At 38.0% G+C, this 25,452-nt stretch overlaps 1 protein-coding gene across 1 annotated transcript in view; it reads left to right on the forward strand.

The window, feature by feature from the left end:
* The first annotated feature begins 9,172 nt into the window (after positions 1–9,172).
* rnd3a (Rho family GTPase 3a) overlaps positions 9,173–25,452 on the forward strand; it is a 40,873-nt gene continuing 24,593 nt past the window's right edge. The window contains exons 1-2 of the mRNA XM_020939039.2: positions 9,173–9,452; positions 10,907–10,994. Coding sequence (XP_020794698.1) covers positions 9,303–9,452; positions 10,907–10,994 — 238 coding nt within the window. The 5' untranslated portion in view covers positions 9,173–9,302. The remainder of the gene's footprint in view (positions 9,453–10,906; positions 10,995–25,452) is intronic.

Raw genomic sequence — 25,452 nt, forward strand, 5'->3', positions numbered from 1 at the left:
ATTACCACATTTAAAAAGATGGTTTGTGAAGCACTTTAATGTAAATTTTTAACAATAGATCAATGTTTACATACAATATTACATTTCAAAATCTTTTAAAGGGCCTATATTACTTTATTTACTTATTTTATCTAGAATCTGTGTTATAATGTTGTTTCCTCGTCACAAACAGACCTGGAGTGTTTTGTTTCATTCACACGTTTAACACACAAAACCTGCATTATTTTATTTAGGCTGAGCTCTTCTCTCAAACAGAAAACAATCTGTTCCACCTTGTGATGTCATGTTGTGATACAGAAAGTGCTCCACTGTGTTTTAAAACTCCTTACACTGCAAAAAAACCCAAAATCTAGTCGAGTTCAGATGACTTGAATTAAGAAAGTTTTGTCATGATTTGAGTAAATTTCACTTGACAAATAAAATTATCTAGCCTGATTCATCTAGCCGGTTTCATTTCGTGGAAACCGTCTGACCTCGCAGCATTAGGATCTGTTCGCTTGACGGTAGGCGGGTACTTTTTTAATTTAACCAATCACTGCTATTTGGTCGTGACATATGTAATGCGCCAAATTCCATAGGAAAGAAGGGCAATAACGTCTTTCTCCTTGATAAAATTCACAAAACATTCTCTTTGTTCCGGCTTTAAATCCTCGATCTCAGGAATCGTTGCCAACACAGAATGTCTGTCTTCGTCTACATCCATCTCGACCGCTTTGTTTACTGTTGTGCTGTTCCACAAAAGGGACTCAGACAGGTGCGACGAGTTTGATGTCATGCCTTCATAGCTCTTCTCTGATTAGCCAGTGCACCGGTCTACAACTTCTGGGGTTCTTAGAAACCGTTTAGTGTATTCTGATTTCTGACCTAGTCGCTGGAGAGAAATGAAATTAAGAGAAGGCACTAGTTGGCGCTAGACTGATTAAAAATGATCTACCAGTGGATCAAGACTTTTTGTACTTAAAATATGAAAATACATCTTCATACACTTAAAATAAGAAATAAAATCAAATGTTTCTTGAATTAAGAAAAACACACTTCTTCCAGTGTTAGATAATTTTACTTTTCAAGTTGAATCGACTCAAATAAAGTAAAATGTTCTTAATTTAAGTAATTTTAACTTACCTAGATATAGTTTTTTTTTCCAGTGTACACCTTCACTACAATAATTTGGATAATTTTAGCCCTGGAATTGTGAATCTCTACTGAACTAAAGGTAAAAGGAGCTGTTACTACATGACATCACCATGTCGAAAAGAGCATTTTGAAGTTTTTAAATGTAGACAGGCTTATAATGAAAGATTTCTCAAACATGTGTGAATGAAACAAAACACAACTCCAGGTTTGTTTTTGAGGAGGTAACAACATTATAACATGACTTAAAGCTCACAAGAGTCAATTTTGTGTAATATAGGACCTTTAAGTACGGGTTTGAGCCCAGTTTAGTCCTGGTTTAGTCCTCGTTTTGTTTCAATCCTGGTTTAGTCCAGGTTCTGTTCAGTGTTTAGTCATAGTTTCCTCCAGTATTGTCTGAATGCCCTTTGACCGTTGTGGCATTCATTATATCTACTGTGTATTGTCTCCAAGGAGATTTGATGATTAATTGGACATTATGGTTGAAATATCATATCATATCACTATTATTGATTTCTTTTATCTTTGTTGCAGCTGTGTAGTACATTTATTTGTCTGTAACATTTTCCTTTTTAATGTCAGAACCCTGCATTAGTCCATATAAAATCCATAGGGTCTGCTGTACTGTACGTACACCGGGTTAGACTCACTGCACACTGTGAATGTCATTATGAAGCCAGTTTGACCCCAGGCAAACCCCCGCTTTTCCAACAGGGGATCTGCTAGCTACTGGTTGCCATGGTGATGTTATGTCCTTGCCAGAAATGTTCCACAGAATGGCATTAAACTCATCTATTTAGCAGTTTTTCATTATAAGTGTGTTAATATCTCAAAAATCCCTTATCGGGGTCGCCTTTCCACAGATCTGACCCCGTTAATTGTCTTCACGGAGATATGTTTAATGCCATACTGTGGAACATTCTAATCCAAGCAGTAACGTTTACAAGCAAGAGGCGTGTACTGTCAAAATTACACAGAAAATGAGTCCATATTTTGTCCATCTATTGGGTTAGAATCACACAGTTTTATGATTATGGTTTGATCCCCAGGGAAGAAACACACACACACACACACGCACACACACGCACACAGACGCACACACACACACACACACACACACAGTCGCACAAACACCCTCCCGCTGCTCAGAAATCACACAGAATGGGCTCAAATGGAAAATAACTAAAATCCCTGTAGTAGAATCTAATGCATTTGAATTAGTGTGTGTCTGCGTGTGTGTGTCTGTGTGTGTGTGTGTGTGTGTGTGTCTGCGTGTGTGTGTGTGTGTGTGTGTGTATTTCACCAGACCTGCGGGTAGACAACATCCGGCCTAAACAAGATAATATATTTTCTTATCAAAACACGAATTATGCTGTGCTCAATCCTCCATGTTACACTCTTAAAATAATACAAAACAAAACTGAACTTAATCGCCTATTTATCTTTCTTTGTTTATTTTAATAGTCCAGATGTATTTCATTCATTTATTTCATTCATTTATTTAAGATTCATTAAAAAATCTAGGCAAGTTTATTTATATAGCGTATAATTCGTACACAAAGTTATTCAAAGTGCTTTACAGAATAAGAAACACATTAAAATCACAATACAGACAAATTAAAACATAAATAATCGTCATAAAATTAAAGAGAAGTCTGTGGAATGAAAACCTATGTCTTGTTTTGACTTTGTATAAAGCCCTTTTTGACTGGTTTAAACACTAAATAATTTGTATTTCCTCTGTAGTAATTAGCTAAGAAACAATATTGACACCAGCATCTTAAAATGAAAACTGAATTAAAACCATACAGTAAGTTACACTTTATAATAACTGCACTTTTAATTAGTCTTAATACAATTTGAACAAAGACTTCATAATGAACAAATAGTTTATTAAGAATGATTCAGGATTAGCAACTACATACTGTGTTTTTCTGACTATAAGTCGCACTTTTTTCATGGTTAGGGTGTTTCCTGCGACACTCTGATGTGACTTCTTTTAAAATTTTCACACTGACAGCCTCGAGGGGGCGCTCTAGTCTGTCAGTATCTGCTGCTCCTGTTCCTCCTGTATCACTGTCACTTCACTCTACTGCACATGTCTCCTGCAGAAAGAGCCTCTGTCCTGTCTGTATCATGTCAGTCGATTTAAATTTAAACAAACATAAAGACAACTGAAACCATCCTGTCGGGATTCAGAAAGGCCGGAATAATTCTAACTGGAACTGATGCTGAGTCTGATGACAGATACACAGAAGAGGAAGCAGTGCTCTGTTTACCTCTGGAGGTCGTGGAGTTGCTCAGAAGTGACACCAAGGATGAAGAATTCAATGGATTTAGTGATTTGGAGTGAGATGGAGAGTTTGTTAAACTTGTTCTGTTCTGTTGTTTATGTTATAATTATCTGAAGAACTGTTCATATGTGACGTTAACAGTCTGTTGTTCTCTCTTCTATTGTTACCTCCGCCAAGGAGGTTATGTTTTTTCCGGCGTTTGTCTGTATGTTTGTTTGTTTGTCTGTTAGCAACATAACTCAAAAAGTTATGGACCGATTTTGATGAAATTTTCAGGATTTGTTGGAAATGTGAAAAGGAAGAACTGATTTCATTTTGGGGGTGATCTGGAAGAAATCCTGGATTCTGGATCACTTTGAAATTTTTGTTAACATTGTGGTAAATGGAGCCAAAATTTTGTTTCTCAATATCTCGGTTAATTATTGACCAAACCCCATGAAATTTGACTCAGGGATGGACAATGGGATCCTCTTTCATATTCCAAAGGCTGATCCGGATCTGATCCAGAAGGCTGATTTTATCGCAATTTATATAAAAAATGGGGGTAGTCCTTGGCGGAGGTCTGCGCTCTCTGAGTGTGGAACTTGCCTTTTAAGATGAAATGTCGGTTCCTGGTCTCTGATTTTATCAAATAAATTCCCCCCAAAAAGTGCGACTTATATGTTTTTTTCTTCTTCATTACGCTTTTTTGGCTGGTGCGATTTATACTCCGGAGCGATGTATAATCCGAAAAATACAGCACTTAAGAGTTCTGTTTCATGCTTTATGAGACATTAACGTTCCTGGTGGAGGGTCTGTCAAATGCTTTTTCCCATGAAGATGATATTGCTTTGTCTGGAATGTTCCACAGTATGACATTAAACCTTTCTATCTTCATGGAGACCAAAACAGACCAAGTTACAAGTCAGATCTGCGGAGAGGCAAAGCTGCTCACAGTCAGAATGTCTGTATTTCTTGGTATTTGAGCTATAATACCACCTGTAACTGAATAAATGTAAGGTAGAGTTGTTTAAAGTCATACTGTGAAACATTCCAGAGCAATGACATATCCAGAGAATACAGTAGGTGACGGACCCTCAACCAAAAAGTTACACATGGCAGCTTTAGGTCAATATAGCGATATTTTTGCAACATTTGTGAACAAGTCAGCTCTTTTGAACAGTTTCTGATGAAAAGTTGGAACTAGATCTCATTTTTCAAAAGAACCAAATCTTTTTCTTTATCATTTTTGTGCGTTTTTATTCTGATTAATGCTGAAGCAACGAGGAATTGGCACGAAAACGGAGTCGGCAACAAAAAAGAGCCAAAAAATAAGTGACTACAAAAAATACTGACTACAAAAAATAACTACTGTACTACTGTAAATGCATTTGAAATCTCTGCTTTTGTAGTCATCAGCCTCATGGATACACACACTCGCCCCTTTTTCTCCAAACAGGAAAGTCCCACGTTGTGCCCCGCTCCCCTCCATCGCCGTGGTGACAGTGGCAGCTCCTCCCCTCCAGGCGCCGCACTGTTGGGATGCCCCTTCTGTTCGATGGGATACGAGCCCCGAGCCCACGCCAACGACAAATGTACAAGAGGTTTTCAAAACAAGACAACAACGTTTTAGCACTCACTTTTCTGGTGGACGGTCTGCTACCTCTTCGTTTCCGTGGAGATGCTGTTGCTTTGTCAAGAATGCTCCACAGTACGGCATTAAACGAGACAAAAAGTGATAAGACCAAGCCAAGTTACACGTTTTTTTTAAGCAATTAAAAACATGTGCAACTGAATAAATGCAAAATAGAGAAGTTTAATGCTTCTACGGAACATTTTAAGCAAAGCAATAAAGTTTCCATGGAAAAAAAATCTGATGTTAGACCCTCTACCCGTAAAGTTACACAATGCACCTTTAAAATTCCTGTATTGTTTATGTGTTAAACATGTAAATGAAATAAAACACAACTCAAAAGAAACAACATTATAACATAGATCAGAACATAGTGTAATATTATACAATTTTTATGATATTTTTTATTAAAATTTTGTATTTTATTTTATTTTCTGCATTTATGAAAGGTAGAATTATTTGATTTTTTAACTCGGCTCAATTTCTTGTATTTTTGTATTTTTCTCTTTAATTTTTTCACACAAACTGTCACTTAACTGATGTAAAATTATGATAAATATTTACAGATACTATCCCACCAAACCAAGTCATTAGAAAAAACATGAAAACCTGTCATTTTAAAAGATCTAAACACCTTTTTATTTCATGATATCTTCCTGTTTCAGACAAAAGCTTCAAAGAAACACATTTGAAGAGATTAGTGAAGGTGTGATTCCTGTAAAAAAAAAAAAAAAAGAAAAGAAAAAAAAGTGTGTTGCTCGAGGGCATGGGCAGGCTCAGGTGCGGCGGGGTAAAGGAGTGGGTTGCCAGAGCCTGAAGCGTTGCCAGATTCACACATTTGGGACGGGAGAAAACAGCACAGATTGTATGAGGCTTCATTAATAAAACATTACAAGACATGAAATGGACTGGGGCCACTTCTGAAGCTCAATGACTGGTGGTGGTAGTAGTAGTAGTAGTAGTAGTAGTAGTAGTAGTAGTAGTAGTAGTAGTAGTAGTAGTAGTAGTTGGCTATGGTTTTCAAGAAATACCAGCAGCAAATGTTGTTGCAGTATTTTATGAATGTAGTTAATAGTAGTAATTTAAATAGGATTATTTTCTCGAAGCAATTGTAGTAAGATTCTTAAGAGGAGTAGTAGCAGTAGGAGTAATTTGTGGAAGAACTTTTAGTATATTTACATTGTAGGCAATAGTTTTCAAAAAATACTTGTAATAATACTAACAGCAGATGTCATCACAATATAACTTGAATGTAGTTATTTAGTAGTAGTCATTGAAGAAGCAGTTCTTAGAAGCACTTCTAGTAGTAATAGTAGTAGTAGCAGCAGTAGTAGTAACAGTAATAATTTGAAGTAGACGTATTAGTAGTAGTATTAAATTTCTATAGTTTTCTTGAATTGTTTTGTCACAGAAGTAACATTACTGTAGTAGTAGTAGTAGTAGTAATAGTAGTAGTAGTAATTGAAGGAGCAATACTGTGCTAAGGTCTGTAAAAGGTAGTAGTAGTAGTAATAAATGAAGTAGCTGTAGTAGTAGTGGTAGTAGTACATTTCTATAGTTTTCTAGAAGTACTTACAATAGCAATAAAGGTGTAGTTGCAATAGTAACTTTAATTTAGTTTTAGTAGTAGTTTTAATTGAAGTAATTTAAAAAGCAGTATATTTACACTGTAATAGGCTATAGTTTTCAAGAAATACTTAGGATAATAGCAGCAGATGTACTCACAGTATAACATTAATGTAGTTATGGTAGTAGTAATTTGAAGATTTGTAGTACTAACTGAAGTAACAGTAGTTTGTAGCAGTAAGGTTTGTATATCTTAGAAGCACATGCAGTAGTAGTAGTAGTAATAGTAGTAGAAGTAGTAGTAGTGAAATGCATCAAATTAAATTATATAGGCTTTTCTATACTTAACATTTGATTTAAGTTTAAGTAATTGTAAGGACAGTAATGGTAGTAGTAATAAAAGATTAGCAATGTAGAAAATAACAATATAACTTCTCAAAATGTCAAATACAAATCATTTATTATTTAGAGTTTAACCCCAGCCCTTTCTGGTCCAGTGTGGTCATGTCTTAGTCTGTCTGACATTTAAACCTGTCTAGTAAACATATATGTGACAGTTACAGCAGGTTTGTTTTGGGGCGATCCTGCGTCTCCAGATTTAGAAGAGGACTACACGGGCACCTGTCTGCTCATGTGACATACTTCTGAAAGGGCAGGATATACCACCAACCCCCCCAGGGACTGTTGATTTAAAGGGGAAGGAAGCCATTTAGTGTCAGACAAATATAGGTCAGATTGTTTTGGGTTTAAAAATAAATGAGCATTGAGGCCAGTGCAACGATGACACAATGTAATAAGAATAGATAAAAGGAAGAGCCGTTTTAGTGCACTGACCAAATGATCTCATGTAATCGTGTGTCTCCGGCTTTGCTTGTAATGTCCCACAGTATGGCATTTAAAGGTCCTACTGTACATTACACCGAATTGCTTTGAGAATTGAGTTTTTAGCCGTGTTATAATGTTGTTACTTCATTGAAAATAGATCTGGAGTTATGTTTTGTTTCATTTACATGTTTGAGTAATTCTTTATTATTAGTCTGCTACATCTCCAAAGCTCAAAACGCTCTGTTCCACCTTGTGATGTCATTTTGTGGTAGTTTTGAAGTTAGCAGTGGTATTAAATTTCTATAGTGTTCTTGAATTATTTAGTCACAGAAATTACATTAAAGTAGTAGTAGTAGTAGCAGTAGCAGTAGTAGTAGTAAATGAAGTAGTAGTAGTTTGTAGAAGAAATTAATGTGTGTAGTAGTAGTTGTAGTAAATTTCTATAGTTTTCTAGAAGTAGTTGCAGTAGTAACATTAATTTAGTTTAAGTAGTAGTTTTAGTTGTAGTAATTTGTGGAAAAAACTTGTAGTAGTATGTAACTTGTAGAAATATTTGTAATAATAGCAGCATATGTAGTCACAGTATAACTTTAATGTAGTTATTTAGTTGTAGCACTTGAAGTAGTAGTACTTAGAAGCACTTCTAGTAGTAATAGTATTAGTATTAGTAACAGTAATAACTTGAAATAGCTGTAGCAGTAGTGGTATTAAATTTCTATAGTTTTCTTTACAGCCTCATTTCCTAGTGAGCCAGAGTGTTGGAGATGTGTGGAGACACTTTAAAAAAATATTACAATCAGTCCTTGTATTTGCAGAGTTCGCTAGTGCTAGGCTAGTGCATGTCAATGGCCATAGTTATCCTGCTACAAAAAACAGTCTTACCCACTCCACAAAACACACGAAGCAAATCTATTATTACACCAGACTGTCGATGTAAATCTCTGTGTTGATAGAATAATTTTATAAGTAAAATCCATCTCGCATTTGAAGGATTTATGTCTGAGCAGCAGCAGCAGCGAATTGTACTTCCTGATAGAAAGTTTGGCAGTGGTGGACTGATATATGAGAAAATAGTCCCTCAACATGCGACGATTCATGTGATGCAAGGTTAGTTTTATTTCAAACATTATTCTATCAACACAAACATTTACATGGACAGTCTGGCGTAATAATAGATTTACTTCGGGCGCTTTGTGGAGTGAGTAAGACAGTTTTTAGTGTCAGGCTAACTATGCTAGCCTAGCATTAGCGACCTCTGCTAATACAAATACTGGATGGAATATTTTTTTTAAAGTGTCTCAAGAAGTCTCCAAAACTCTGGCTCACTAGGAAATTGTAAGTGAGGTCCTATGTCCAAAATTGCGAACTGTTACTTTAAACATGTGTGAACGAAACAAAACGCAACACAAGTCCCGGTATGTTTGTGATGAGTCTAAAATATAACTTTTTTTTTTTTTTTTAATCATACCCAATACATGAAATATAAAAAAACACAATAAATTACATGTAGGTTTTTTTTTGTTTTTGTTTTTTTTTTAGAAAACGCGTGTGGTCCAAAAGGGGGCGCCCTCGTGGTCCTGTCCCACATTGCCCCGGCCTTGCTCTCTCTCTCTCTCTGTACGTGTGTGTGCGTCGGCTCTCGAGGGAGGGACGCACACGCACGAGCCGGCACGCACTCTCCCCGGCAGCTCGTGCGAGGTTATAAATACGGCCACAGCGCAATTACCGGCTCAGAGCAGGCGGCGGCACCGGGGAGAGGAGAGCGCACGGGGCGGATACGAGCCGGAGACATCCACGGGCACGGTTCCTGCACGCGTTCTCACATCTTTGGAGTTGTACGTTTTGGTTTTTACTTCACGCACTTTTGGAAATCAATGAAGGAGAGACGGTCCTGTCAGAAATTCTCACTCAAATCCGCCATGGATCCGAGCCAAAGTGTGAAATGTAAAATCGTGGTGGTGGGAGACAGCCAGTGCGGGAAGACGGCGCTGCTTCACGTGTTCGCCAAAGACTGCTTCCCCGAGGTACGAGCCTATCTATATCTCACTAAATCTATCTTTTTAACTCATTTCTAGCCTTGTAATGTGAAAATACTCAGCTAAAATCAAGAATATTTGCTCACAGAGGATGCACTCTTGTAAAAAGTCAGAGATAACCCCCAAATTACGCGTTAGTTAATTAAAATGATTGAGTTAAGCACATTATTATTTCGTTTTATTCAAAATGCATAGTAGTTTTTCAAGTATTAGGTTAATTTCTTGGACCAAAATGCATTAACTTAACTAAAAAGTCCACCCTTAACAATGACAATTTAAATGGTTTGGTAATACGGTTGTTATAAGCTGAATTTTGCACTTTTCTGTACAAATAAGTAGCCTAGAAATGTGTTGTATCATGTATAAAAGCTGTACTCTGGTCCAAATACTTATCCACTTTTAATCAGTAATAATAAGTAAGTAGAAAAGTTGTCATTTTGTGCACATTTTAACTTTAACCATATTAAAATACCTTTTAAAAGTAATGTAATTGCATATTAACTTTAAAATTAGCCCACTATAACCTTCTATTACTCCTTTAATTAATCAGGGAGTAGTTTTTGATATATTAAATGCTTTTGAGTTAACTTTCTAGTAATAACTGTGGAATATATACACTTACCAATCTCTTAACAGTTTAAAAGTAATGTTATTTGTGAATTAACTTTAAATTAAGTCCACTTTAATTCACTTTTGCCTTTATAGTAATCAAGGCATATAGGATTTCTAAGTTTCTAGCGTGTATTTTTTGACGTATACTGCATACTTTTGAATAAAATATATACACTTACTGATCTCGAAACAGTTTAGAAGTAATCTGTGTATTAACTTTGGAATGCGTGTACTTTGATCCACTATTGACTCCTCATCGCAAACATGCAAACAGAAAACACTCAGTTCCACCTTGTGATGTCATGTGGCAACACGAGAAGCGCTCCATTGTGTTTTTAAGCTCCATACACGTTCAGTAGAAGCATTTGGATCATTGCAGCCCAGGAATTGCCAATCGATACTGAACAAAAGGTAGAAAAGGTAGCTGATGACTTGAAAACTACCTCTACATGATGTCACAAAGTGGGACAGAGCATTTTGAGCTTTGGAGATGTTGACAGACTAATAATAAAATGAAGCAAAACACAATTCCAGGTTTGTTTTGGATCATGTAACAGCATTATAACTTGACTTAAAGCTCACAAGAGTCAAGTTTGCTGCCTATAATAATAATATATAGGCCCAAGTTTGCATGCTTTTGAATAGGCTGCCTAGTAATACCTATGGAATGTTCCCTTACTGGGTCATAAATGTACACGTCAGTTGCAATAGTGAATTATCAGCAAACATACAGTACAAATGCATGAATCTGTCTCATGTTTCCACTATTAAATGCAATTTTTAACATGTTTTTTACTTATATTTTGTCGAATTTTGTTGTTTTTTTGTAGAGTTATGTCCCCACGGTATTCGAAAACTACACGGCTAGTTTTGAAATCGACACACAGCGGATCGAGCTCAGCCTATGGGACACATCAGGTAACGGACATTTCGACATTTTTTAAAGATTTACTTTTCTCTTGTACCCAACTCCTCTTCCTGTCCTGGGTCACTTGTCCATATTTGGTCGTGTCTTCTGTTTGCGTGACCCATTTGTCTAGATAAGTGGGTCCAAGTGTCACGGGATGTCCTGATTTTGTAATGAAACGAGCTTAGAAATAATTCGTTTTAGCTGTTGATACTTTGCAGCTTTGGTTTTTCTGGGAGCGTGATGCTAACTGGAGGCACTGCTCTGTCTGAAGCTTTGTTAGACTTTAATTTTGAGCTTTTTTTTTGACACAATCTGACCAGAAACGGCTAATTTAGTTGGAACTCTTACACTGGACCATGAACTCTCGTCGTATTGATCACAGACTGCTGAAAATGTGCTGTTTAAATCCATTTTGTGTTTTTTCTCGAGTTTCCAGAGCATCTAAAAGCTTATCAGGCTGCTTTTGTTAATGTATACATTGCGTCTCCATGGCAACTGATGAGCATTCCTCCATAGAAATCCTCGCAGAACACCCCCAGCGTACTGTCACTGCGAAATATCAATCGTTATTTGTTTACTACTATGTTGAAGAGAGCAATTTCCACAGAACGTTACATTTTTGGTTAAGTTTCAAGCTTTATTAAGAATGATTCAGGCTTATTAAATACTTAAAAGTCTTAAAAACGTGAAAAACTAGTTCATTTTTAACAGTCTGCAGTGGTCCGAAGTTGTCCCTCACTTACTTTATACATTCAGAGCGTCTTAATTATTCACCGCGATGAGTTTATAAGAGCTTTCCGCAACTTTCAGACTCCAACGTGTGGAGTTTTGTTCATGTTTTATTAAATTTGTCGCCCGTTTTTTCTCTAGCTCTGCCGACATGGAAAGAACTACAGTATTGGAATGCGTATTTGAAAGGGAAAGGGAAAGTTTAAATCGCTTCCATATGCTGGACACATTTTCGATTTGGGGGAATTTCGTGGTTAAAAAAAAAACGTTGTCTAACACGTGTTCTGGGGCTCTTAAAGTCTTGTTAGCCGTGTGGAGTTGGAGCTGGCTTGTTTTTTAGTGTCTGTAAACAGGCTCCTCTCTTCACGTCCAATCCGTCAATGTCCCGACAGTGAATAGCCCCGAAGACAGGCACGAGAGAGAGAGAAAGAGGAGAAAGAGGAGGAGGAGGAGGAGGGGGCATATGGTGGTTTGAGGGGGTAACCAGTGTTCAGCTGTTGTGGTTTGGGATTCCTGAGCTGCCTTCCCTCAGCTCCACCTTTCTCTCTTTCTCTCTCTGTCTCTGTCTTTCTCTCCTTCCTGTCTCTGTCTTTCAGCATTTTTTCCTCTTCTTATATTGTTGCTTCTCTTTGTGTCTATATATATTTCTGTCATCCTTTTCTTTCTCTCTCTCTCTGTCTATTTTTCCCCTTATCCCCCTCTACCTTTCTGTCTTTCTCTCTTATGTATTGGTGCATCTGTCTCTGTCATCCTTTTCTCTTTCTTTCTCTCTCTCTTTTCATTTTTCTCTCTCTCTCTCTCTTATATACATATCTCTGCAACTTCTCTGCTCTCTCTTTCCTCTTCTCTACCTCTGCATTTCTTTCTTTTCTCCTTCCTCTCTCGCTCTTACTTTGGGATTCCTTACCTACCTTCTTTCTTCCCTCATCTTTCCCTTCTCTCTCTCTTTCTCTTTTATCTGTTCTCATTTTTTCTGTACATGCATCTCTTTCATACATCACTTTCTCTCTCTCTCTTTTTTCTCCTTCACTTCTGCCTTTCAGCACCTTTTCCTTTTTATATTCTTGCCTCTCTCTCTCTGTCTTCTCCTTCTCTTCTCTAAATTTCTGCTTCTCTCTTATGCATTGGTGTGTCTCTGTCATCCTTTTCTTTCTCTCTCTTTCTTTGGGATTCCTTAGCTACCTTTTTTTCTTCTTTCATCTCTCTCACTCCTCTCTCTCTCTATCTGTTCTTATTTTTTCTGTACATGCATCTCTGTCTGTCATTCCTTCTCTCTCTCTCTCTCTTCCATCTTTCCCCTAAGCGTCTCCCCTTTCTCCCTCTCTCTATATATCTCCTCCTTCTTCCTTTCTTTCTCTCCCCCACTCTACCCTTGCCTCCTCTCTTTCTCCTTTCCTCTATACTGCTCCCTCTCTCTCTTTTTCTATCCTTCTTCTAACCCCCTTTATTCTCCCCTCTTCTTCTTTCTCTAGTGTCTCTCCCCCCTCTCCTTTTCTCCCTTGTGTCTCTACCCACTCCATCCCCCCTCCTCTCTCACTCCCTCCTTCCTTCTCTTTCTTTCTTTTCTTTCTTTCTCTCCCTCTCTCCGGTGACGTTACCCGTTTGTATTTAAAAGCAGGACTTGACTGTTTAGAGCTTGAATGTTTGTGTAGACAGCTGTTTTCCGCTCGTTGCAATGACACGACTCCAGTTTTTTTACTTTAACGACAAAAAAACCAGAGAGGAGCTGCACAACATGTTTACAACTCTAACTTAACTTTTACTCTTTACTCACTGTTTTTAACTCTTAACTTAAAGCTGCACTGCGTAACTTTTGAGTTTGGGGTCATTGCTTTGCCTGGAATGTCCCACAGTATGTCATTAAACATCTTTACTTTATGTTTATTAAATTACAGGTGGTTTTAAAGCGCAAAAATACTGAAAAACAGGCATTGTGGTTGTGAGCGGGTTCACCTCTCCACAGATCTGACCTGTAACTTGATCTGGTTTGATCTCCCTGAAGATAAAAAGGACCCTCCACCAGAAAATTTACACAATGCACCTTTAACTCTATCTAGTGTTGTTGTCGCCATAGGCAACTAAGCCAATTCTTCCATCTAGTCCTGGTTTGTTTCAGCTACAGTCATTATGTGATTGTCTGTTTCCCGTGGCAACCAGCAGAAAATGAAGATGTGAGAAGATAAGGTTAATAATAGTGAGAGCGTTACGTGATTACAAGATTAGGGGATGTTGCGAGCGTTTTCTAGAAAGGACTTGTTTGTTTTTATTTAGCAGTTATGGCTGCTAAACATTGTGAGATAGGGTCGTTTTCTTTTCACGTAAATTAGACATACTTTATTTGATATTGTAGCAGTTTAAGACTATAGAAATACTAACCTAGAGCTCATTTTAGATTTTGTTTTCTCCGTGAAGTTTAATGCCATACTGTGGAACATCTAGGCAAGTGTATTTTTTATTTTTAGAGCTAAATAATAGGGATGTAACAATATCTAAATCAAATATTTTCACGATATGCATCTCACGGTACGATATATTTATTGCGATATTTTGGAAAGGATGATGTAATTGTAGAAACTTTTTTGCTTTTAAAATACTTTTGGTGTGAATTATTGCCGTCATAATCCCAAGAATTCAAGTAAAAAACATATTTCTTCATGTTGTCTGCACTGAAATGAATCATGGGATATGTAGTTCTCTATGTTTATAAACTTGTGCTGCTATAAAACAATACATTTAAGCAAAGGAACTTGTAATTTCGATATATTGTGACAGCCCACGATATTACGATTGAAAATATCACAATATTTCGGTTATCGTTACAACCTTACTAAATAACCATTCTAGATCTTGCATTCTCAAACCTGTATTTTTAAAGGTCCAATATTACACAAAACAAACTCTTGTGAGATTTAAATCGTGTTGTAATGTTGTTACCTCGTCAAAAACAGACCTGGAGATGTGTTTTGTTTCATTCACACATGTTTGAGTCATCATCTATTATTAGTCTGTCTACGTCTCCAGTGCTCTAAACGCTCTGATCCACCTTGTGATGTCATGAAGCTGTAGTTTTCAGTTTGAGAGAAGAACTCAGCCTAAATATGCAGGGATTTGTGTGTTAATTAAACACAACTCCAGGTCTGTTTTCTGATGAGGAAACAACTACGGGTGTAACAATAACCAAAATATCCTGATATTCTATCGTCAAAAGTCTCTCAATAATATCATGGACGTATCACAAGTTTCTTTGCTTAAATTCATTGTTATGTTGCAGCAACAGCTAAAAAAACAGACGCAACTACATCGACCATGATCCTTTGCTCTGTTTTGGTGCAAACTACATGAAGAAAAAGCAGTTCTAAGCGTTTTTTAATCTTAGTTTGGATTGAGTCTTGTCAAAGCATCCACAAAATATCGCAATAAATATCTTACCGTGAGATTTGGATATTGTTACATCCCTTAAAACATAACATAGTGTAAAAATAGTGCAATTTGGACCCTTTTAATGTACTTATTATTTTCTCTAGACATTTCAAAATAAGCAGAAATCCCAGACTCTGTTCCTTCTTATTTCACAACCACAACAACGCCAGACCTTTTCCAATTTCCACTGCCCTCACCTCTCTCTGTATTATCTCAAGAAACCCAAACACAAGCTCAAATTTTGCTTTATTACAAGGTTCTCCTGTCTCAAAGCCTGGAGCGGTTCCTTTTTTGCTCTTTCTGCTTCTCAAACCAATATAAAGAAAATACATACGGAGGATTCAAGTTGGTCTCGTATTCCTGTTAAGTTGAACGAAAGCGCTCCAAGCCACTGGCGCTGGAGCCCAAGTGATGGATTGGTAGCTTGGCTGTGTACCTATGGGCCAAACTCATTGATTTCTTTATCTCTAGAGGAAAAAAAGGAGAGAGGAGGAGGAGGAGAGGGAGAGGGGGAATGCTTTGACCCTATAAGACAAAGACATACACCCCCTCTTCCCTCTCTCTGTCCTCAGGATGTGTACCTACACCACACTTAAACCTAATGGAGTGAAGAGAGGAGCTGTTGGAGCCTGAAGAGATTTAGATGAGTAGGCAAAATATATAAAGAGTACTGTTACTGCAAATTATGTAACTCAAGTAGAAGTAGAAAGTACTGCAAAGAGCTAAGACAAGGTAGAGTAAATGTATTTAGAGTACTTTAATATACAGCCTACTACCAGTGTTTGTGTTTTCTTTATTTCCATGTTTATTTACGTTGTAGATTCTCACAGAAGGAGTAAAAACTATGAATGTGGAATGTAGTAAACAAAAATACACCCAAAATAACTCAAGATTTGTTTTAGATTTGACATTTTTAAAAATAGCCACGCTTCGATTTGAACCCTGGTTTGCACTTTTGACATTTCTTGACCCTGACGCGGCGCAGCTGTGAAGTGAAGGTTCAGGAGATTTCATCATGGAGCTCATTGAGAGAAAAGAGCTCGTGGAAACCGTCTGACTTCGCCGCATTAGGATTTGTTCGCTCGACAGTAGGCGGGTACTTTTTTTATTTAACCAGTCGCTGTTATTTGGTCTTGACGTATGTAATGCGCCAAATCCCGTAGGAAGAAGGGCAATAACGTCTTTCCCCTTGACAAAATTCACCAAACATTCTCTTTTTTCCAGCTTTAAATCCTCGATCTCAGGAATCGTTGCCAACACAGACTGTATGTCTTCGCCTACATCCATCTCGACCGCTTTGTTTACTGTTGTGCTGTACCACAAAAGTGACCCAGACAGAAGCTTGAGTTTGACATCATGGCTTCACAGCTCTTTGCTTCTGGGGTTCTTGCAAACTGTCTGGTGTATTCCGATTCCTGACCTAGTCGCTGGAGAGAAATTAAACTGAGCGGAGGCACTAGGCTGGCTAATTACTTTGAGGATCTGAATATAAAATTTAAAAAATGTAGTTGAGTTATTTCACTTTTTTTCTTTACTACATAATTCCACATGTCTTGCATCATATATTTGATGTCTTCTGTGTGTATCCAAAATGTAGAAAGTGGAAAAACAACACTGCGTGTCCACACTTGCTGGACCCTGGACATGTAAACTGATATAATTTAAATAATTTTGTATATAGACGTACAAAATCTGCAAAATGAGCATAGGGCAGTGCATGGAAAACACCTACAACAGTCAAGTTCCTTTCAATGTCATGTTTATCAGTCAAAATGACTGAAAATGGCAAATATTATTCCTTCGAATTAAGAACAAACATTTTAATCCTTCAAATCAATACTCAAATACAAGTATGAGTATAAATGTGAGAAGAAAATGAAAGCTGCTCTAATTTCAAAGAGTGTAACCATAGTAAATCATCATTACTCGCCCACATGACTTCATTAACGAGTTGGGACCCCCTTCTGTTTGGTGGTGTGTGTTTTACCCCCTCAGGCTTGAGCTTTGAATCCCTCCTCAACTCAAAGAAAACACTTACAAAGCTCCTCTGTCGCTCAATGATGTAACAGGCACGAGACCATGACCAAGAACTGTTTACACCCAAATAACTAAACTCTGCTGTCACTTTAAAGGTCTTATGTTACGCAAAACTGACTCCTTGTGAGCTTTAAGTCATGTTAGAATGCTGTTGCCTTCTCAAAAACAGACCTGAAGTTGTGGTTTGTTTCATTCACACATGTCCGAATCTCATGACAAATCACAAGTGTTTTCAGTTTACGAGAAGAAATCGGCCTCAATATGCAGGATTTGTGTATTAAACATGTGTGAATGAAACAAAACACAACTCCAGGTCTGTTTGTGATGAGGAAACAACATTATCAGATCAGAAAATAGGGTAATATGGGCTCTTTAAACAAGACAGGTGGTGCTTTTGTCTCCTGTTTATATCGTTTATTGTGATGATACGGTATCGATATCGTGGGCTGCTGTATCGATATATCTCCAAGAGTATATTTTGGTTTATTTTATTAAATTATTTTGTTACAGTGCTACAATTTTGCTGTTTTTTTTAGAGGAAGGAAATGTTTTTATGCGACACATTTGACATTTTCTCTGTTTTGATGATTAAAAAGTTTGTGTTTCGTTTAAACTTTGCACAAGACGTGACTTTTATACGGGACTTTTTTTAGACTTTTAGTATCACAGCCATGATTTAGCCTTTATTTTTTATTGAACCGTATTGAATCGATTTGAAATATATATCGTATCAAACCGAAAGTGCATTATATGGAGATATGTATTGTATCGTGGCCTATGTATCGAGGTATGTATCGTATCGGCAACTTCTTAATTTAACATTAACATTATAACATAGATCAGAAAATAGCGTGGGCCCTTTAAACAAGTCAAGATTGTGCTTTTATCTGCTGTATAGTTGTCATAGGGCTGTCAAAAATATTGAAAACCAAATACTAAAACTAGTATCGAAACTAGATACTCATTTGAGCAGGTATCGTTTCTAAAAAGTCACATTCACAGGACAAAAATTAAGCTTTCCTGAATAGTTTAAGAATGATTTTGAGCTGTATTAGAACAAATATAAGACCACATGGAAATATAAAAGAAAGTGGCATGATTTAATGTTGAAAATCGCATTCTATTGTCTAAAGAAAGTGTTTTTATTATCATCGTTGTATCAGAATTGCATTGAGTATCAAGTCTAGTCCTTAGTATCGAAATAGACTTTGGAGTTCTGCTTGAATCATTTTGCGAGGGCAAACGAGAAGGGGAAACAACGCCGACATGATTTAAAAGCTCTAAAAAGTTGACTTTAGAAAACAGGTCCGCTTTAACTTTGAAAACGATCCAAGAATGTGCGTCCTTGTCCTGAAATAATGTGACAATGAAAATGTTTTATCTTTGAAAGTGCTCTTAATTAAAAACACTTCTTCTGGCTTCAACCGGAGTGTTTTGTGTTTGAAGGTTTTCTCCGCTCTCGAGTAAACAGCTTTTATCGTACACAAAGAATTCAAAGTGCGTTGTGTAACCTTCTGGCGAGATGTTATCGCTATCTATCTTCATGGAGACCAAACCGGACCAAGCTACAGGTCAGATCTGTGGAGAGGCGACCCCGCTCACACTCAAAATGTCTGTTTTTCAAGGTATTTTTGAGCTATAAACGCACCTGTAATTGAATAAATGTAAAGTAGAGCTGTTTCATGTCACACTGTGGGACATTCCAGACAAAGCAATGACATATCCATAGAAACAAGAAGGTGAGGGTGAACCAGAATGTTACGCAGTGCAGCTTTAACTTATAAAAGCTTAGAATAGGTTACATATGTCTGGTCAGTGTTGTGTCTTTGGGAAAAACCCGTTATTGGGCTTCATGGGAATTTAGTTTAATTTTGACTATACTGGAGTTATATTACAAGCAGGGTGGTCCAGTCTCTTACACAATTCTCCAAAAGTCAAAAGTTATAACCATAGACTGTGTAAAGAAGTGCACTTAAGGGAGTTTGATGCTGTGGAACTTTTCTACACTGGAAAAAAACAATATCTAGTTAAATTAAAATTGTTTAAATTAAGAACATTTTACATCATTTGAGTCTATTCAGCTTGACAAGTAAAATGATCTACCAATGGATTAAGTGTGTTTTTTACTTGTCAAGTGAAATTTACTCAAATCGTGATAAAACTTTCTTCATTCAAGTCATTATAACTTGGTTAGATTAAGAAGTAAGAGTAAGAATACATATTTTCAAGACATTTTCAGATGATATCAGTGCTTAGAAGTATGAGTTTAATGCCGCACTGTGGAACATTCTAACTAGGTAATGCAGTAAAATCTCCATGGAGACAAGCAGGCGACGCAGCCAGGCCATGTTACTAGTCAGATCAGTGGAGAGGCGACCCCACTCACAGTAAGAATACATATTTCTGAGACATTTTCAGACAGTATCAATGCTTATACTTGATGAAGGATGAGTTTAATGCTGCACTGTGGAACATTCTGCTTAGGTAATGCAATAACAACTCCATGGAAACAAGCAAGCGACACAGCCAGGTCAAGTTAATAGTCAGATCTGTGGAGAGGCGACCCTACTCACAGTAAGAATACGTATTTTCGAGACATTTTCAAAGTTTATAATTGCATAAATGCAAGAAGGATGAGTTTAATGCTGCACTGTGGAACATTTTACTTAGGTAACGCAATAACACTTCCATGGAGACAAGCCAGCGACGTAGCCAGGCCAAGTTACTAGTCATATCTGTGGAGAGGCGATCCCACACACAGTAAGAATACATATTTTTAAGACATTTTCAGTGCTTATTATTGAATAAATGCAAGAAGGATGAGTTTAATGCCGCACTGTGGAACATTTTACCTAGGTAATGCAATAAAAACTCCATGGAGACAAGCCAACGACGTAGCCAGGCCAAGTTACTAGTCAGATCTGTGGAGAGGCGATCCCACTCACAGTAAGAATGCAAATTTTCGAGATATTTTCAGACGATATCAATGCTCATAACTGAATAAATACAAGAAGGATGAGTTTAATGCCGCACTGTGGAAGATAATGCAGTAACACTTCCATGGAGACAAGTAGGAAGGTTCCCTATTGCAACTTTAACTGGTCATTTGCGGTTAGAAGCTCTGCTAAACTGTGGAGAGCTGCAATTTCACTCTTGGCTCCGCGGGTAGATTTTTGCGGAACAATAACTTGAAGCAATAACAAATAAAAGCTGCGAGTTAATCTTATCAGGAAAAGCACTTGGATCTTTTCATATCTGCAGCCCTCAGCTCTCCGTCGCCGTGGAGACCGTTTCGAAATCTCTTACGGGAAAATCGTGTGTGTTTTGTTTTTGATTTGTAGAATGCTTCGCGTCGAATTGTCATGACCCAGTTTGACAAAACGGAGACGACGAGATAAAGTGAAGAAAAGAAGAGAGGCTTGTGGGGTTGTCGTCTTTAAAGTGCACTGTGTAACTTTTCTGGATGACGGTCGTCTCCATGGAGAGGTTATTGCTTGTGTTGTGTGGCATTAAAAATATCGGGCACCACGGAGACAAGTAAAGATATATGGAGTCTTCGTATAGACACACACAGACTGAACTATAGGACCAAATTAGGACTAAGCCAGGACTCGAAAGCATCACAAAACTTTCTCTCTCCTCTTCTTTTTCTCTCCTTCGTTCTCTTCTCTTCCCCTCTCTCCCTTTCCCCCCTCTGCTGTCTCTTTTTTCCTCTTTTTGCTCTCTCTCTCTCTCTTCTTTTGTCTCTCCTCCTCTCTTTTCTTGTGCCCTCCCCCTCTCTTGTCTTTTCTCTCCCTTTCTATCTCTATCTCTCATCTTCTCTCTCTCCTTCTCTCCTCTCTCTCTTTCTCTCGTTTTCTCCCCCCTTTCTTTCCTTCTCTACTCTTCTATCTCTTCTCTTTCTATCTCTCTCCCCCCTATCTTCACTCTTTCCTCTCTCTCTCTCTTCCTTTCTCTTTTCTCTCCCCTCTCCTCTCTCTCCTTCTCTTCTGTCTCTCTCTCCTCTCCTCTCACCTTCTTCTCTCCTCTCTCTCTTTTCCTCTCCTCTCTCCCCCTCCTCTCTTCGCATCCCTCTCTCTTCCTTCCTCTTTTCTTCTCCCCTCTTGTCTCTTCTCAGCCCTCCTCTCTTCTCATCCCTCTGTTTTCTCTCTCTTTCTCCTCCACCCTTGCTCTTACTCTCCTCTTCTCTCCCTTCCTCTCTTCTCTCTCTCTCTGTCTTCTTCTCCTCTCCTCTCCTCTCCCTCTTCTCTTCCTCCCTCTATGGTCTCTCTCCTCTTCTCCTCCCTCTCTTTCTCTCTCTCTCCTCCACCCTTCTCCACCCTCTCTCCCTCCCTCTCTCCTCCTCTCTTCTCTCTTCTCTCCCTCTTCTCTCCTCTCTCTCTGTCCTCTTCTCCTCCCTCTCTTTCTCCTCCACCCGTCTCCTCTTCTCTCCCTCCCTCTCTCCCCCCTCTCTTTCCTCCTCTCCTCCTCCCTCTCTCTTTGTTTCTGTGGATCACATTTCTTGTCTCTTTGGGAGCTGCATGTCTGACATTCCACAGACGGCAGGTTTCTCACTTCCTCAAACACAAAGGTCCCATTGTACAAGACCGGCCGCTCTCCCAACTCGCGAGGGATGCACTTGGACTGGAGGGGACATTATAGACCCAAAACTAGCTCTGAACTAGGTCTAAATCAGATCTAAACTAGGTCTAAACCTGGGTCTAAACTGGGTTTAAACCAAGCCTAAACCAAGCCTAAAACCAGGTCTAAATCAGCTCTAAACTAGATCAAAAACTCAATCTAAATCAGGTCTAAACTAGGTCAAAAAGTCGATCTAAATCAGGTCTAAACCCGGTCTAAACTAGATCAAGAACTTGATCTAAATCAAGTCTAAACCCGGTCTAAACCAAGCCCAAACCATTTCTAAACCAGGTGTAAACTAGGTTGAAAACCAGGTCTAAACCAAGTCTAAACCAAGCCTAAACCAAGCCTAAACCAAGCCTAAAACCAGGTCTAAACAAGGACTAAAACCAGATTTAAACCAGCTGTAAACTAGATCAAAAACTAGGTCTAAATCAGTTGTAAACCAGGTCTAAAGCAAGCCTAAAACAAGCCTAAAATCATGTCTAAACAAGGACTAAAACTAGGTCTCAACCAGGTCTAAACTGGTTCTAAAACAAGTCTGAAGAAGGTCTAAACCATGTCTGATCAAGTCCACTTTAGTCCTGATGTAGACTGATGTAGGTTTGGGCCTGGGCCTGTTCTAGTCCTAGTCTCATCTGGGTTCAGTTCCAGGTTTTGTCCCAGTCTTAACTGAACTAAAACTAAACCTGAGTACAAGTCAAAACAAGGACTGTTTTTTTTTCTAGTGGGGAAAATTGGAAATTGTTGGAGTTATATCGCACATTTAAGGAGTCTGTATTGTCCAAACCAGATCCAAACCAGATCTAAACCAGGTCTAAACCAGATCTTAACTTGAGTTCGATCACTTTTTCCAGTTGGGTTGACGGGATGTTGTGTAATCTGCTGATATGACGTGAAGGTGATGCTGTAATACTGAGATCATGAAGGGGACAGTGGAAAACCGGAAAACAGAGACATTTCCTGGAGCTGGAGTCACAGAAGGACAAGAGGAGTTACACAAGAACTACAGAAATCTGGAATCTGGAATCTTTGTTGTTGAAATTGTGGTCCAACAGTGTTATGAGTAAGAATGGAAAAAGTAGAATTGCGTACTCGTGTTTACCATCGACTCTTAATCGGACCAAGAAAATCACAAACAAACATTTAGTCACACACTTACAGGCACATTACGTAACTTTTCTGGCGCGTCATCTGCCTCATTCCATAGAAATAGGAAGTTAAAGCCATATTTGTGAACAGTCTCCATGGCGATAGAGCAAGCGGCCTTCCTCCAAGCCAGATACGAGTCAGGTTTGTGGAGATGCAAGCCCACTCGGGATGCAATCGTCAAAAAACAGGCTTTTTATTTAGTATTTTACAATTTTCTGCAAGAAAGCTTATGCAGTGCACCTTTTAATGTCATTATGAGTCAGTTCAGAAAATCAAATCTGCTTGTTTCTATGGAGATAATGTCTGGGATGTTCCACAGTGTGACATTAAACAGCTCTACTTTACATATATTCAATTACAGGTGGTTTTATTGCTCAAAAGTACATAGAAAAACAGACATTCTGACTGTGAGCGGGGTCGCCTCTCCACAGATCTGACCTGTAACTTGGTCTGGTTTAGTCTTCATGATGATAGAAAGGTTTAATGCCATACTGTGAAACATTCCAGACAAAGCAATAACATCGCCACGGAGAAAGCATTTGGACAGACGCTCCACCGGAAAAGTTACACAGTGCACCTTAAGACTGTGCAATTAATCGAATTTTAATCGCGATTTCGATTTGTGCATCAAAAGATTTCCAAACTCATATAATCGAGTTGAAACGATTTAAAGCTTAACAAAGTTTATTTTGGGATAATTTTTATATAAATAAGTATATTTATATATTTTTTTAAATATAGAGATTGTAGAACAGATGGAATTTATAGTTTATTTTGCATACATTTATGTTTTTTATGCCTTATTTCATGTTCAAAGTATATTTTATTCATTTTCTGCTGCTCTAAGGTACAGATTTGTAGCCTATATTTATTTAAAATTTTAAAGTTTTGCGACCAGACCAGGACTAGACCAGGACACAAGAACAAGAACTGAAGCTAGACTAGACCAAGAATTAACAAGGACGAGACTAGGACTAAACTAAGACTAAACCAAGACTAGACTAGGACTAAACCAAGAGTAGACCAAGCTTAGACCAATATTAAACCAGGACTAGACAAAGACTAAACCAGGACTAAACTAGGACTAAACCAAGACTAGACCAAGCCCAAAACAAGACTAGACCAATATTAAACCAGGACTACACCAAGACTAAACCAGGACTAGACCAAGACTAGACTATGCAGGATGAGACTAGGACTAAACTAAGACAAGATCAAGGCAAGACCAAGACTAAACCAAGACTAGATCAATATTAAACCAGGACTACACCAAGACTAAACCAAGAATAAACTAGGACCAAACCAAGACTAGACCAATATTAAACTAGGACTACACCAAGACTAAACCAGGACTAGACCAAGACTAGACTATGCAGGATGAGACTAGGACTAAACTAAGACAAGATCAAGGCAAGACCAAGACTAAACCAAGACTAGACCAATATTAAACCAGGACTACACTAAGACTAAGCCAGGACCAAAGCCAGGATGAGACTACAATAAAAAAAAAAAAAAATTGAATAAAGGCATTGTGTAACCAAAAAAATAATCGTTTGAATAATCATGATTTCAATATTGACCAAAATAATCGTGATAATAATTTTTTCCATAATCGAAAAGCCCTAACGCACCTTTAAATATGTGGCTATATCTAATGGCAGAAGTAATAGTACTAATATTGTACACTTAGAAGCATTATAATAATACTTCGTAGTACTTCATATATTTGCTCTTGTGTAGTCGCATCTCTGTCCTTGGCCTAGATGGAGATTAAATGCGCGTTTATGATCTATAACCTCACTATTAGTGGAATGGGTTTGGCTCAGGTCCAGAGAAGGAAATATGAGCCGTTATAAAGGAGTCAATGGGAAATGCACCGATGAGATGGACTATAAATGTGGCACCTGAAATCTATTGGAGTAGACTGGTTTAAATCTGGTTTAGACCTGGTTTAGACCTGGTTTAGACCTGGCTTTGGCTCTTCTTCTGTGTCTGAGCAATAAATACACGTGTTTTTAAACTCAGTGATGTGAATTATGCAGTGGCCCACTTCACAGACCTGCTACATACCTGCGCTTTGGAGTCTCATTACCCTTTACTGTGAAAGTCCTGGTTTAGTCCTGGTTTAGTCCTCTTGTAGTCCTGTTTTAGACCTGGTTTAGACTTGGTTTAGACTTGGTTTAGTCCTGGTTTAGACTTGGTTTAGTCCTGGTTTAGACTTGGTTTAGTCCTGGTTCAGTACTGGTTTAGTCCGGTCGTAGTCCTGATCTACAGCTGGTCCTGGTTTCACCCTGGTTTAGCCCTGGTTTAGTCTTGGTTTAGTTCTGTTTAGTCCTGGTTTAGTAGTCCTGGTTTAGCCCTGACTTAGTCTTGGTTTACACCTGGCTTAGTCTTGGTTTAGTCTTGGTTTAGTCCTGGTTTAGTCCTGTTTTAGCCCTGTTTTAGTCCTGTTGTAGTCCTGGTTTAGCCCTGGTTTAGTTCTGATTTAGTCCTGATTTAATCCTGGTT

This window comes from Boleophthalmus pectinirostris, unplaced genomic scaffold, assembly GCF_026225935.1.
Source record: "Boleophthalmus pectinirostris isolate CB_2022bp ecotype Guang Dong unplaced genomic scaffold, ASM2622593v1 HiC_scaffold_11, whole genome shotgun sequence".
NCBI classification, from domain to species: domain Eukaryota; kingdom Metazoa; phylum Chordata; class Actinopteri; order Gobiiformes; family Gobiidae; genus Boleophthalmus; species Boleophthalmus pectinirostris.